This window comes from Meles meles, chromosome 16 (assembly GCF_922984935.1).
Source record: "Meles meles chromosome 16, mMelMel3.1 paternal haplotype, whole genome shotgun sequence".
Classification (NCBI taxonomy): Eukaryota; Metazoa; Chordata; class Mammalia; order Carnivora; family Mustelidae; genus Meles; species Meles meles.
In genome coordinates this window covers 55,881,108-55,897,185 of record NC_060081.1, presented here as the reverse complement: position 1 = coordinate 55,897,185, position 16,078 = coordinate 55,881,108, and the positions used below count along the sequence as shown (strand labels likewise).

Below are 16,078 nucleotides of genomic sequence, written 5' to 3'. Positions count from 1 at the left end.
GCTCCCTACTTGTGATCTCTGTCAAATTAATAAATAAAATTTTAAAGAAAAAAAGAACAAAGAAATATATGTGTATATATTAATCTGTGTATAAACACTATCTATAAATATTTCTGTATGTAACTGTCTGTATCTATATTAAACCAAACATGAGTTCATATTTATATTTCCAACTCTAATCCATTACCACATGAATCATTATAGCCTTCTCTCCTTGCTTATCTGTAAATTCCGACTCCAACAGTGAGAAACCTGCCCACTATCCACCATCCATTTACCTAATTGTTCAAGTCCCATAAACATGTACAGCAGCATCAGCATTGCTGACCCATACCCTTGTGGAAAACTTTATCAACGAGAGTGCAGTACTTCTGTGCACTTTCTTTTGCTTTTAGTTTTACAGGATCCACTCATTTCTGAAGTTACTTAAGTCAGCGCCCTTTTCCCACCCTCTTTGGTGAGATTGTCTTATACATTTGTAATATAATTTGAATGTTTCACTACATTCTGCATTCCATCTTGAGGTTCTCCAGATGCTTTAAGTGTTGTTGTTGTTGTTGTTTTTAATTCTCATACATTAGCATTTACCCTTTGTGTTGTACACTTCTATGGGTTTTGATAAATGCGTAATGGATTCAACATTATAGTATCATACAGAAGAGTTTCATCACCCCAAAAAGTCTTCTGTGCTTCACCTCTTCAACCCTCTCTCCCTCAAACCCTGACAACCACAGGTCTTTTCACTATTTCTATAGTTTTGCTTTTGGTGTCTTCTTTAAAAAAAAAAAAAAAGATTTATTTGGGGCGTCTGGATGGCTCAGTTGTTTAAGGAGCTGCTTTCAGCTCAGACCATGATCCAGGGTCCTGGGATCCAGCCCCACATCAGGCTCCCTCCTCAGTGACAAGTCTGCTTCTCCTTCTCCCTCTGTGATCTCTCTCATTCTCACTCTCTCTCAACAAATAAACAAATTTTTTTAAAAAAATTTTAGAATGAAAAAAATTCATTATAGAGAGAGAAAGAGTATGGTGGTGGGCAGAGGGAAAGAGAAACTTAAGCAGACTCCATGCTGAGTGCAAAACCCAACTGGGGCTGATCTTACTGCCCTAAATCACAAGCTGAGCCAAAAACAAGGGTTGACCGCCTAGCCAACTGTGTCACCCAGGTGCCTCTGTGCCTTTTTTTTTTTTTAAGAGAAGACACACAAGAGTATATTTGTTGTTGCTTTTGTTATAGCTACCACTCACTGAACCGTTACCATGTCCCATGTCCTGAATTATTATACTCTCCCATTTTGCAGATAAGAAAATGGAAACTAATGAGTTGAAATAACTCCTTAAAGACTAATTATATTGAAAACATTTTTACTTCAAATCCTGGACACATTGATTGTTTAAAACCCCAGTATCTGGGGGCGCCTGGGTGGCTCAGTGGTTTAAGCCGCTGCCTTCGGCTCAGGTCATGATCTCAGGGTCCTGGGATCGAGTCCCGCATCGGGCTCTCTGCTTGGCGGGGAGCCTGCTTCCCTCTCACTCTCTCTGCCTGCCTCTCTGCCTACTTGTGATCTCTCTCTGTCAAATAAATAAATAAAAAGATCTTAAAAAACAAAACAAACAAACAAACAAAAAACCCCCCCAGTATCTGGAATGCTTGACAGAATTCTGAGTCATCAAAGGACATCCCCTACATTTAGCCGATAAGATGAGGATGACCTACTTCTTGATTAACCCAGGTCGTCTCAGTTTATTTCTGTTGTTCCAGCATAATTATTAATAGTATCCCTTTCATAAACAATATGGTCACTGCCAAAGGAAAAAGTCTAATGAATTTTAGAGTCAGGTTGTAGGGGTAAAGATTAGACTCCAGGAGAAGACGAGATGTACCAGTGCTGTGTGATTTCAGAGTCACCAGGCAGCACCTGCTCCCAGATCAAATCCCCTCCCCCATCCAGTCATTTTCCCCTTCTTTCTCCCAATCTGATTAATCCCCATTCCATCAGTTGTGCTGGTGCTGTTAAAATGACTCTGCCATTGTCCTCTTCTCCCCATAAATATGTCCCTTGTTCTGGTCTCTCCTTCCCGTCTTGTGCTTCTCTGAGTCTCAAACTACATCTCATGGATTGGCCATCCAGTGTTCAAGCAGGATTTTTTTTTTTTAATTTTTTTTTTTTAAATATTTTATTTATTTGACAGAGAGAAATGACAACTAGGCAGAGAGGCAGGCAGAGAGAGAGGAGGAAGCAGGCTCCCCGTGTAGCAGAGAGCCCGATGTGGGGCTCGATCCCAAGACCCTGGGATCATGACCTGAGCCGAAGGCAGAGGCTTTAACCCACTGAGCCACCCAGGCGCCCCTCAAGCAGGATTTTTAAGACTTTGACATTTCACAAAGAAGTTAAAAAAAAAAAATCCTCCTCATTCAAAAATAAAACGAAACATAACAGAAAAACACACATTTTATAAATTTGGGGATAGGCAAAAGTTTGCCCACTTTTTATTTTGCTAAAATGAGAAAAACTTCCATCTTCTATATATTAGCCTTGTCTATTAGAAATATAATAAGGGGCACTTGGGTGGCTCAATGGGTTAAAGCCTCTGCCTTCGGCTCAGGTCATGATCCCAGGGTCCTGGGATCTGGGGCCTCATCGGGCTCTCTGCTCAGTGGGAAGCCTGCTTCCCCCTCTCTCTCTGCCTGCCTCTCTGCTTACTTGTGATCTCTCTCTCTCTGTCAAATAAATAAATAAAATCTTTTAAAAACAACAACAAAAGAACCAAAAACAAAATAAGCAATGAATAGCACGGTGCTTATGAAGCTGAAGATCCAGAACTTGAGTTTCTTCAACTCTGTCATTCAATAGGACCACCTGAAACTTTTGGTGAAACAAACTTTATAGTGAAACAAAGAGTGAACCATAGTGTGGCAACTGCAAATTTTATTATTTAGTAAAATTGTATTATTACACTATATTATACTACCTTACATTACAATTTCACTTATTAAATTATTGTTTGTTTTGTTTTGTTTTGTTTTAAGTAGGCTCCATGCCCACCATGGGACTTGATTTCATAATCCTAAGATCAAGAGTTTCATGCTCTACTGACTGAGCCAGCCAGGCGCCCCTGATAAAATTACATTTTACCAAATTTGAATAATATATTTAATCTTAAAATGGATTTTATTTTCAAAGTGTTTTCTTGTGTTTAAACCATAATGTGACATAATTATCATTGCAAAAGATCACTATGTAGGTATTTTTTTTAAGATTTTTATTTATTTATTTGTCAGGGAGAGAGAGAGAAAGCACACAAGCAGGGGGAGTGGCAGGCAGAGGGAGAAGCGGGCTCCCCACCGAGCAAGGAGCCCCATGCGGGACTCGATCCCAGGACCCTGGGATCATGACCCGAGCCGAAGGCAGCTGCCCAATCAACTGAGCCACCCAGGCTTCCCTCTTTTTTTTTTTCCCAAAGAAATATATCAGCATAATTGAAAACTATTGATTCAATACTCTTTTCCGTTTTTTGTACTGTAATGTTTGTTTTTGCTGACATGATTACACATAAAAAGTTCAAAGAAAGAATATTTTCACCATCTACATTTCTTTTCCAGCCACTATCATTAGTGTTATTACATTTTATAACTACTATTGAAAATATTATCATTTAGGGATGCCTGGGTGGCTCAGTCGGTTAAGTGGCTGCCTTCAGCTGAGGTCATGATCCCAGGGTCCTGGGATCAAGTCTTATATCAGGCTCCTTACTCAGTGGGGAGCCTGCTTTTCCCTCTGCTGCCTCTCCCCTGCTTGTGCTCTGACAACTAAATAAATAAAGTCTTTAAAAAAGGGAGGGGGAGGGCACCTGGATGTCTCAGGCCTGCCTTCTCAGGTCTGCCTTCAGCCCAGGTCCTGGGATTGAGGCCTGCATAGGGCTCCTGGCTCAGCGGGAAGCCTGTTTCTCTCTCTCCCACTCCCCCTGCTTGTGTTCCCTCTCACTGTGTCTCTCTGTCAAAGAAATAAATAAAATCTTTTTACAAAACAAAAAAGAAAAAGAAAAGAAAAAAATAAATAATGTAATTTAGAAGATATAGGTGTTAAAAAGATGGGGCACCTGGGTGGCTCAGTGGGTTAAAGCCTCTGCATTCGGCTCAGGTCATGATCCCAGGGTCCTGGGATCCAGCCCCGAATCGGGCTCTCTGCTAGGCGGGGAGCCTGCTTCCTTCTCTCCCTCTGCCTGCCTCTCTGCCTGCTTGTGATCTCTGTCTGTCAAATAAATAAATAAAACCTTTAAAAAAAAAAAAAAGATTTTCTCTGTTCCTCTTCCTTTGCTGCTCCACTCCCACCCCCCCCACCTTCTCCAAAAAAAGAAAAAAGAAAAAAAAATTCTATGTCTTGAGTGTCACATGACCCAGGTAGACCACAGATACACTGAAGGGAAGGGAAGGGACATGGGGCTAGGAGAGCCACAAGGTGGGAGACAGAGGTGGGAGTGCTAGAAGGGGTGAGGGAATGGACTTCACAACACCCCATGTGGGGAGGAACTTCAAGTTTGTGAGCTTGTCCCACAAACTGAAGACGCTAATGAGGTTGGAAACCAGTTCGAGACAAAGAAAGCAGGAAAGGAGATCAGATCGTGAGTGGGGGCAAATCAAGCTTGGCCTGGTGGGCCCCATGAAAGCCTAGTGTTCATCTTGAGAGCAATGGGGGAACCAGTGAAGGACTTTAAGGGCTTTTACACACAATCAGATTCGTGACTAGAAAATACCATCACTCTGGCTTCAGGTAGGAGAATGAAATGGGAGGAGACCTGGTGGGTGCAGGGACCACAAAGGAGGCTGGTAGGTGCCCAGAAGAGAGGTGACGGTGGCCTGGCCCATTGGGTAGCTGTGGTCATCATCTCTTCAAGAACCTCTCTGTCTTCCTATCGCAGTCTACACTGAACGGCTCAGTGGTAAGCCCAGCATTAAAAACCTATGGTCTACAAGATTCAGACTCTGGGGCACCCATTTGAAAGGACTCAGGGTAACCTGTGTGCATTGATAACCTCCACATCTCAGTGGCAGACTGGAGTTTTAGGTTTTACTTTCCAAAATTTTACCTTTTCCTCCGGGTTCCCATAGGAATTTGAGCATATACTCCAGATAGAACATGCCTTTACTTCACTCAATAAATATTTAATGAGCCCCTATTATGTGCCTGGCACTCTCCTAGGGATAGAGCCCTAAAACAAAACAGACAAAAATCTCTGCCCTCTTGGGTCTTATGTTCCAGTGGAGAGAAGATGGGCCAAAACCAAGTGAACAAATAAAATAATTCCAGAATGTGAAAAGTGCCATGAAGCAAACAAAAAGATGGGCAAAAATGAAGACATCTGACATCAAACTTTGGACAAGATGTGGCTGAAAAGGATCTCTTCTGGGGCGCCTAGGTGGCTCAGTTGATTAAGCAACCATTTCTTGGTTTCTGCCCAGGTCATGATCTCAGGGTCCTGGGACTGAGTCCCTCCATGGGCTGAGCATGGAGACTGCCTGGGATTCTCTCTCTCCCTCTTCATCCCCTCTCAATCCCCCCACGTGCATAAGCGTGTGCATATGCTCCCTCTTGCTCTCTTTAAAAAAAAAAAAAAAAAAAGATTAAAAAAAAGAAAAGGATCTCTTCTGTGCTGCTGGTGAAAAAGTTAATTGGTGCAACTGGGAAGTTTGACACTACCTTGTAAAAGTTAGCATTCACATGTCCTCAGATGTGGCCATCACAGTTTCCATGATTGACTTCCAGGCACACATTTAGGGTTGGTAACAGTAACACTCTTCACAAGAGCAAAACCTGGCAATAATCCAATTGTCCATGGATGGGACAAGCGATAAGAAAACTGTAGCATATCCCCACAGTGGAAAATGAATCAACCCCACATGCGTGCAATACTTTAGGTGAATCTTAGCACTGTAATACTGAGTGAGAAAGTAAATACCAGAATATTACATGCAGCATGATACCTTTTTGACAAAGCTAAAGGCAAGATAATATATTTTTAAGAAACCGTATTTTCAAAAGTAAGAGAAAGGAGAAATCGCAACTCTCACACACAACCCTCACACACTACTATGGTGCAGCAAGTCCACTGAGACAGAAAGTAGACTAATGTGGGGCACCTGGGTGTCTTGGTGGGTTAAGCCTCTACCTTCAGCTCAGGTCAGGATCTCAGGGTCCTGGGATAGGGTTCCTCATCGAGCTCTCTGCTCAGCGGGAAGCCTGCTTCCTCCTCTCTCTGCTTGCCTCTCTGCCTACTTGTGATCTCTATCAAATAAAAAAATAAAATATTTAAAAAAAAAAGAAAGTAGACTAATGTTTGCTTAGAGCTGGGGGTTAGAGTACAGGTAGAGAAGATGGAGGAGAGATGGATAACAAGCACAGAGTTTCTTTGGGGGCTGATGAAAATAGTCTAAAATTGATGGTTGCGCAACTCTGTGTATAGACCATTGCATCGCACACTTTAAATGCCTGAATAGTATGGTCTGTGAATTATATCTCCATAAATCTGTTAAGTGGTTTTTTTTTTTATTTTAAAGATTTTATGTATTCATTTGAGAGACAGACAGAGACAGTACAAGTACAAGGGGCAGGGGCAGAGGGAGAGGGAGAAGCAGACGCCCCACTGAGCTGGGATCCCACTCTGGAGCATGACAGGGCGCTGCATCCCAGAACCTGGAGATCATGACCTGAGCCTAAAGCAGAAACTTAACCATCTGAGCCACCCAGGCGCCCCATGCTCCCCACCACCTTTTTTTTTTTTTTAAGATTTTATTTATTTATTTGACAGAGATCACAGGTAGGCAGAGAAGCGGGCAGAGAGAGAGGATGAAGCAGGCTCCCCGCTGAGCAGAGAGCCCCATGCGGGGCACGATCCCAGGACTCTGGGATCATGACCTGAGCGGAAGGCAGAGGCTTCAACCCACTGAGCCACCCAGGCGCCCCCCCCACCACCACTTTTTTTAATGTAAAGGATGTTTCTGGATAGACATTACCTCAAGCAAGGAAAGGGAGGAGAAGGGTTGGGAAAGGAGTTCATAGAAGGTTGGTTACTGTCAATGTTCCAGTTCTTGTGTTGGTTGCTGATTTCACTGCTTTCTTTTTTAAAGGTTTTTTTTTTTTTTTAAGATTTTATTTATTTATTTGACAGACAGAGAACACAAGTAGGCAGAGAGGCTGGCAGAGAGAGAGAGAGGAGGAAGCAGGCTCCCCAGTGAGCAGAGAGCCTAATGTGGGGCTCCATCTCAGGACCCTGGGATCATGACCTGAGCCAAAGGCAGAGGCTTTAACCCACTGAGCTACCCAGGTGCCCCTGTTTTCTTTTTTGAAGACTTTATTTATGTATTTGAGAGAGAGGGAACACAAGTGGGGGAAGGGCAGAGGGAGATGGAGAGGGACAAGCACCCCCTCCCCCATGTAGGAAGTTGTGGGATGAGAGGCAGCTCTGTCCTAGGACCCTGAGATCATGACCTGAGCTGAAGACAGATGCTTAGCCCACTGAGCCACTCAGGGACCCCTTAGTTTTTATTATATTATGTATAAATAAATACAAACATAAGGTGAGTTAAATATGGACAATGATGAAAATGTGTCACAGACAAGCGATTCTATGCACTTGAGCTGCCCGAGAATGGGCGGGCTTCAACAGAGAGTGGTCAGGGCAGACCTCTCTGGAGAATCCACCTAAGCTGAGGCTAGAACGAGATGCGTCAGCCATGTGGGGATGGGGTGAAAATTTTTCCAGGCAAAGGAGACAGCATGTACAAAGGCCCTAAGGTGGGCTCAAGGCTTCCCTGTTTGAGGAACATCCAGGAGGCCAGTCCCTTGAAACCCTTAGAATAATAGCAGCTACCGAAAGGCCAGAATAGACCTTTGAGAATTCTTAAGCACTGAAAAGATGGCCATGCCTTCATGTCATTTAGAATAAAACGCCATCTTACATGGAAAAAGTGTAAAAGTGTTAGAAAATTCAAAAAAACCTTTCATTTTCCCATGATTACTTTGGATACCTTTCTTGAAATAAATACATCCACACCCCACCATTTTTATTGTTAGTGTCTCTACGTTGTTAGTGCGCACAGTCCCAGATAACTTATATTTATTGAACATTTACTAGGTATCAGGGACTTGTTCACAGCCATTATCCCGTTTAACTTGTACAACAACCATATGAGGGAGAAACCGCTTTTTCCCACTTCAAAAAGGAAAGGGAGGCACTTGGATGCGAATACAGTAATTCTGACTCTGGACGACTGAACGGCCAAGCTCCCATTCTAAAGGTTCAAACCCGGGGGATCTCCAAATCTCAGCGTTCAGCACATCTGCGGAAGAACCATTTGGTCGGGAGCAGGGCCTTCCCTCTCCGAGCACCCTGTGCCTTTAAGAGTCGCCCCCTCCCTCCCGCCACGCTCCGATTTCCCTCCCCGGCACCCAAGAGCATCACCCCGCCCCCCGCGTCTGCTGAGCCGCACCTCAGCCCTTGCTCTCCGCCCCACACCCTCCTGCTGGGCTCTGTCCCCACCCGCCCGGTGGTGGGTGAGGTCTGCCTCCAGGCTTTCACCCTCCACCCTCCGCCCCGCACAGTGCCCACTACAACCCAGCGAAATTCCACTTTAGAGACCCTGATCCCGACCCCTCCCAGCTCTTGATTCCCAGGGGTGACACCTCCGCGCCCCCTCCCATCGCCCAGGCCCTAGGCGCCGTGAAGGTGACCTCCCCCTGGGGCAGCACACGGCCCTCGGTGCCCGAGCGGGCTCACACGTGGTGAGCGGGGAGCGCGCAGCCCCTCCCCGCCACGCGCCTCGAGCGTGCGTCGAGGACACGCCCCTTGGCCTGACTCCGCCCCCGTGCCCGCGCACGCTTCTCCAGACTCCGGAGGGACGTCGCACCCTAGTCCCGCAACCAGCTGGTTGCGGTGAGCGGTAGGACCTGGGATGGGACACTCGCGCATCCTCGAACCTCTCCTGAGGACTGCGAAAAGCAGAAAGTTAGCCCTCCTCGGGACCCTTGGCTGGTAGGCGAGATGCCCCAACGAGATGCTCTGAGCTGGGAAGAGACAGCTGGGACCACGAGCCTGGGATTCAAGCCCTATTCGGCTCCCGTCCTTGTTCCGAATCCGGAAAGTGGGCGTCGTATTCCCTTCTTTCTCAGGACTCTTCTGGCGCCTCAAACGAGACTTAAACGAAATATTCATTGGATTTGTGACAAAAAATCACTTGTCGAGTCCCTGTGTGGCTGGACCGTGTGTGTACTAGGCAGGGGCTACATTTATGAAACGAGGAGTCTGTCCCTTTGAAGAGCTTTCCCGATCCTGAGTCCCCTACATTCTGTTCTGGGATGGTCCAGAAAGACGCCTCCAAAAGAGGAGGGCGCGGAGGTCCCACCTGGCAGCAGGTGTCACTGAATAAGCTAAAAATTTCAAAGGCAACGTGGGGCGGGACTAGCTTTCGGAGGCAGATGGGAAGCGCGCTCCGCGTTCCCCCACCCTCCTTCCAGTCCCCAGCCTAAGAAAAGAAACAGACCTCATCCAACACCCTCCAACCCAGCCGCGAGACCGCCCCGCCCCGCCGCCCGAACCCCGCCCCACCCCGGCAGCCAGCGATTGGGAGATGCAAATAACAGCTTCTCTGCCCAGCAACGGGTGACGCGCCGCCCGAGCGCGAGGCGTGGCCCGGCCGCAGCCCAAGCGGGCACCTCGGTGTTTACACGGGGCGGCCCCGCGCGCGCCGCAGCGGCCCGCAGACGGAGAGGGGGAGGGGTGGCGCGCGCGCCGGCGGGGCCGCGCGGGGAGAAAGACACTGGAAGGCGGCGGGGCGGGGAGCGGCGCGCTCTGGCCGCGGCGGAGCAGGAGGCTGCAAGGAGAGCCCGCGGGGGCCGGAGGGTGCGATTCCTCCGCCCCCGCAAAACAATGTGCAGCGTGCGGCAGGGCGCAACTTGCCGGAGGCGGCGGGGGCGCGCCGAGCCCGCCTGAGACCGCGCCGCTGACCTTCTCCCCCCGCCGTCCGTTGGGCCCGAGCGCCCAGCTCCTCGCTCCCCAGCTCGCGGGGGCCGGGCCGAGCTGCGGGGCGGGGCCGCCCCTCCGTCGCTGCTGCCTCCTCCCCCACCCCCAGCCGCGGAGGATGCGGACGGCCCCCGGCGGCGTCTAGCGGCCCCGGGCCCAGGCGCGATGGTGCAGCAACGGGGCGCGAGGGCCAAGCGGGACGGCGGGCCGCCGCCCCCGGGGCCCGGGCCGGCCGAGGAGGGGGCGCGCGAGCCCGGCTGGTGCAAGACGCCGAGCGGCCACATTAAGAGACCGATGAACGCGTTCATGGTGTGGTCGCAGCACGAGCGGCGGAAGATCATGGACCAGTGGCCCGACATGCACAACGCCGAGATCTCCAAGCGCCTGGGCCGCCGCTGGCAGCTGCTGCAGGACTCGGAGAAGATCCCGTTTGTGCGGGAGGCGGAGCGGCTGCGCCTCAAGCACATGGCGGATTACCCGGACTACAAGTACCGGCCGCGCAAAAAGAGCAAGGGGGCGCCCGCCAAGGCGCGGCCCCGCCCCCCCGGCGGTGGCGGTGGCGGTGGCGGTGGCGGCAGCCGGCTCAAGCCCGGGCCGCAGCTGCCTGGCCGCGGGGGCCGCCGAGCAGCGGGCGGGCCTTTGGGGGGCAGCGCGGCGGCGCCCGAGGACGACGACGAGGACGACGACGAGGAGCTGCTGGAAGTGCGCCTGGTCGAGACCCCCGGGAGGGAGCTGTGGAGGATGGTCCCGGCGGGGCGGGCTGCCCGGGGACCAGCGGAGCGCGCCCAGGGGCCGTCGGGCGAGGGGGCGGCTGTCACCACCGCCTCCCCCACTCCGTCGGAGGACGAGGAGCCGGAGGAAGAGGAGGAGGAGGCGGCGGCGGCGGAGGAAGGCGAAGAGGAGACGGTGGCGTCGGGGGAGGAGCCGCTGGGCTTTCTGTCCAGACTGCCCCCCGGCCCCGCCGGCCTGGACTGCAGCGCCCTGGACCGCGACCCGGACCTGCCGCCCCCCTCGGGCACGTCGCATTTCGAGTTCCCGGACTACTGCACCCCCGAGGTTACCGAGATGATCGCGGGGGATTGGCGCCCGTCTAGCATCGCCGACCTGGTTTTCACCTACTGAGCCCACCGTCAGCGGGGCGCGCACGCCCCCAAACCAGCTGTTTACATACAGGAATCAGGTATCGGGGCCCCTCGGAGGCCGAGGCTGGCACCCCATCTCCCGCGCAGCCTCCCCCCTCCTAGACGTGCCCATCCCCCTCAAATCCAGACATGCCCCTCCCCCGCAGACACACCCCAAGGCAGCCCAACCCCCACTCTTTCCCTGACATCCAAGCCCCGCCCCATCTTGCCCCCTCCTGCACAGCCACCAGCAGCCAGCCCCCCTCCTCTACACCTCCCGTCCACTCCTACAGACCTGCACCCCTCCCCCACCTCGCACACGCCCCTCCTCGTGGCCGGAGGACACGCCCCTGCCCTTGCTCCTGAATCCCTCCGCCTTTGCCTAGCCCGCCTCCTCTCTTGTTTAGGGGGGCGCTGCGGCTGGGCGGCACCGCACGCTCCTCCCATGCCCCCCTCTCTCCCTTGCCGAGCGCCGGGGCCCGCCCCCTTCTCGCGCGCATGCTTAATGCTTCTTGGGAGGAGGGGGTCAGTCCCAGTCGAACCGCACGGCTCTGTGGCCAGCTCCGGGAAGAATTGGGGCGGGTATTGAGCGATCCTGAGAAATCTTTTGATCCGGGAGCCGCGGCTTCCTTTCAACCCGACGGGGCGTCACTGCCTTAATGGGAGGAGCGCTAAGGAAGGGGGAGAAAGACTAGCTGGCCCGGAAGGATTTGGTTTGGAGCTTGGAACTCTCCCTGGTGGCATACCCCCTTTTCCTTGCGGGGTTGCCCAGACTGAGGTGCACCTCCTCCTCCTCCCTCCCCGCCCCACCCCTGCCCATACATACCGCTAGGCTGCCTCTACAGTCTACCTTGGTCCCAGAAACCTCCCTTTTCTTTACCCCAACTGGGAACTGGGAATAGGGTCTTCATCTGGAACTGGAACACGAGAGGACTGCCCAAGAAAACTCCGAACCAAGGCATTTCAGTCTATCTGGGGACAGGGTTCTTGCTGTTTCCCACCCCACCCCGTCCAAGTGCCCCATCAAGTCAAAGGCACACTCGCAGTCTGGGCTCCTCCCTACGCCCACCTCTCCTTTCTATCACTCGAATCCTGTGCCCACAGTGACAGTATTCAGTGGGAGAAACTGAAGCACGTTGGTACAGGGTGGGGGGTGTTGAGACTGAGGCATGATAGCAGCCGGCGTGGCAAGAAGACCCCCACTTTTAAACAGCTGGCTTGAGAGAGACTAACGACTGGGCCAGTGAGACTGAAAGGAGGGTCAGAGTAGTGGAGGTCCGCCGCTTGCGCGTGTTTTTCCATGTGAAAACTCTGGATAGCACTGCTGCCTGAGGAGGTTGTGTTCCGTTCCGGGGTGCCCTCGATGACCCTACCCCTCTTAGTCCTCAAGTCCCGCCCCTCCGGCCTCCCCACGCCCCCTTCAGCCCTCACTACCTGTATCTCACCGGCGTGTGTTCACCCTCTCGGGTGTGCACACACTCTCATTCACACACACACAAATCTCAGGAACAAACGGTCCCAGAGTCCTCTCGGACCCCTGCCCAGGGTCTCCGCAGGTCTCTGCCCCACGCGTTCCCGTCGCTGACAAAGCCACCAGCTGCCTCCTTAAGCTTGGTGCTCCGGCTCTGGGCCTTTCTCGCGCTCTCTCTCTCTGTCTCTTTCTCTCTCTCTCTCTCTCTTTTTTTTTAAAGAAAAACAACAACAACAAAAAGACAATGAAAAAACCCAGAAAACGTCATGTGAGTGAAGAGATGTCACTGTCTGTGGTCTTGGAGAACTAGTCTAGTAGCCGAGGGGAGGGGTCCCTCTGATCTGGGGCACTGGCACCCACAGCAGGACTCCGCCAGTCTGATGCCAGGACTGAATAAAGTGTATTTGCCCCGACCTTGCCCTGTGGTTCTACATGTCTGTGCCTCTCCTCAACCCTCCCCCAGACAGTTTGCCAGAGGGAAGTCCATGTGACTTAGCACCGTGCAGGAAGAGCGGGGGACCTCTGTCTCCCCCTATCTCAGGACTCCCTGGTCTTCATTAAGGATGACAAACTCATCCCTGCAGGGCCAGGCTTGTGACATAAGTGACTGAGTCTGGGTAGACATGGGTTTCCTGACCAACCTCAGTGGGGGGGCAGCCACTTACCTCAGGCCAGTCGTGACCTTGTGGGAATACAGCCCACGGTGGCCAGATTGTTCAAGAGAAAGAAGGTAGAAATCTGGATGTTTCTATGAACATCTCAATTGCAAAATGAAAGCTGACTCCTATTTTTTAAAAAACAGATGTGCAGGCATTACCTGGTCCACGGGGGGCCAGTTTGACCCTGCCCTTAATGAGAAGTAAGAAGGGTCTGGCCACATTGTCTGGGCTCAAAAGCCCAAGTACCACCACCCCTGAACACCTGTGTGACCTTGAGCAAATTTACTTCACCCTGACTCTCTTCATAGGAGTAACGTGGGAGAACGTTTAACAGTACCTGCTTCAGGCTAAAATGAAGTTTGAGGTCAGAAGTATTTAATAAGATGCTCCCTAAAGTGTATTACTCCATTGTCCAGAGGAGGAAACAGGCTCAGGGTGGCGAAGCAACCTGTAGGAGGGCCTACCATCAGCCAAGGTCAGAGTCGGGCCCCACATTTTGCTTCTCTCCTTCCCTGTTCACAGATGGTGTTAGGCTGTCCTCTGGGGGTGGGGGTGGGGGCAGTATCTTGGCACATAGTTGGCCCGCAGTGTAATTTTATTAAATAACTAAAGAAGAGCAACGGGAGCCACAGTGATTCCTGTCCTTGAGATTCTTACCAGCATGTTTTGGAAACAGAGGAAGGCCTTAAAAAAAACTCTTTGTCGCCCCTCCACCCCTCCCCCAGTTCCTCCACCGCCAGTTCCGGTGAATTCCTAAGGTTGAAAAGAGCCTGTTTCCCCAAGTAAGAACCAAGGTCAAGTGTACAGACCTCATCCAGAGAGGCTTTTTGGGGACTGGGATACCCATAGACAATTGAAAAGAAGACTATAGCAGGTTTGGGAGCGCTGGGTGCCTACAGAAAAGGGGGTCTGGTTGAGGGAGGTGAAGCTTCTGATTTAAAGCAAGAAGTCAAAAAAAAAAAAAAAAATCTAGGATAGAATTGAGAGGGTGAGAAAGACAGCACTAGGTGCCACCAGAACCCCCTAGAAGGAGGGACTTGCCCAGCCATAAGAAGTGTGGTCAGTGGATAGCCTCCCTCTGCTGAGAGCCCTTTGACCCAGGGCAGCCTGCATCCGGTGTCCCAGGGAGATCAGGTGTCTAGACAAAGGCCTGGCCATTTTGGTTCAGCGCTGGAGACTGGACAGACACCGACAGGCAGCGCCAGTGCACAACCTTCCCCTGCGGTCACTCACCCAGGGCAGCCGAGGCTCTGCCAGGCCCGCAGTGCAGTTTGACCCCCTGTACCCAATCCTGCTTCCTCTTCTTTTCACAGGTGTTTATACCTAATAAATATCTTGCACCCCAGAACCCGTCTCAGCGTCTGTTTTGGGGGAACTCGGACTGTAAGGGAGGGGGTGAGGGGCCCGACAGAGGGAATTGGGTCACTGGCCCTGTACCCGCAGTTGGGCACTTCTGATGCCCCTGACCTCGGGAAGGGTCTCTTCCCTTCTCCACACAGGCCGGCAGCCCCCGCCTTGGGGCTACCCCCTCTCCAGTGGGCATCAGTGAGAAACTGCAGCCTCTGTCTACATCACTGCAGATCCCTCCCCTGGTCAAGGCTGGAGAGAGGGAGGGGGTCAGTCTTTTGCCCTTCGGAGTGCCGTGGAAGAGTAAAGTGCCAGGCCAGAGGTAGTCCTAGATCACGGTGGCATCTTGGGCCGTTTTCCCATATATAAAGTTTGGGAGGGGAAAGTAGGAACAGAAGAGTTGAGAGACCATTTATTGTTACTTGGTTCTTTCCATTTCAGAAGGAAATGGATTCTGACCTGGAAAAGGCAGGGAGAGACTTGCTTATGTGGACTCTGGGGACACCTAGAGGCCGAAAGGAATAGGAAGCTTTTGAGGGTAGGGGTGGGGTGTGTCCCATTACAATCTCACTGGGTTCCCGAGGTCATTGACTCATCCTGGTTGGATCCCCTACCTGGGCGATTTGAACCATCTTGTTTCCAAGGCTTTAAGAACGCCTGTACCCTGAGGTGTTGGTTATCTGTAGCTGGTAACAAATTGCCACAAATGTATCGGCCTGAAATAACACACATTTATGGTTTCAGTCTCTGTGCCCTGAAGGCAGGTGAGTCTTAGCTGGATTCCCTGCTCAGGATCTCCCAGGGCTGCATCAAAGTGTTGGCTGGACTGCATTCTGTTCTGGAACTCCGAGCCTTCTCCCAAATTCACCTGGTGGCGGGCAGAATTCAGTTCCTTAGGGTCAAGGAACTGTGTTCTTCCTGGCTGTCAGCTGGTGCCACTCTTGAGTCCTGAGGGCCACTATCAAGAGTCCTGTCTTCCCAGGCTCTCTCACAGAGTGGCACCTTAAGCTCTTATTTACTTATTTATTTACTTAGCAGTCTCTGTGCCCAGTATGGGGCACAGAGAACTCCTGAACCCAAGGTCAAGAGTCACATGCTCTAAGCCAGCCAGGTGCCCCAGGGAAGGCTCTCTTTTTAACGGGCTCACCTGATTAGATCAGGCCCACCCAGGAGGTTCTCCCTTCTAATAAGCTAAGGCTCAACTAATTTGGGACCTTAATCAAAGCTCCAAAATCCCTTCACTTTTGCCATATAATGTAACCTAATGACAAGAATGACATCATCCGTCATACTCACTGGTCTCTCCCACCCAGAGGAAAGCAGGTTATGTTGATCATGCACACCACGGTGGGAGGGGTCGGGGTGGGGTGGGGGAATCTTGGGGTCATCTTAGAACTCTGCTTAACATAGCTGTGGATTCTCAAGTCCATATCTCCAACCTGATGTTGCCAGACTCTTCTATCTAG

General features: G+C 51.3%; 1 protein-coding gene across 1 annotated transcript; it reads left to right on the top strand.

Annotated features, from left to right (window-relative positions):
- Nucleotides 1-9,761: 9,761 nt before the first annotated feature.
- SOX12 (SRY-box transcription factor 12) lies at nt 9,762-13,019 on the top strand. The gene has a single exon (XM_045981692.1). The coding sequence runs from the start codon at nt 10,180-10,182 to the stop codon at nt 11,134-11,136; it is 957 nt and encodes a 318-aa protein (XP_045837648.1). The 5' UTR covers nt 9,762-10,179; the 3' UTR covers nt 11,137-13,019.
- The last annotated feature ends 3,059 nt before the right edge of the window (nt 13,020-16,078 follow it).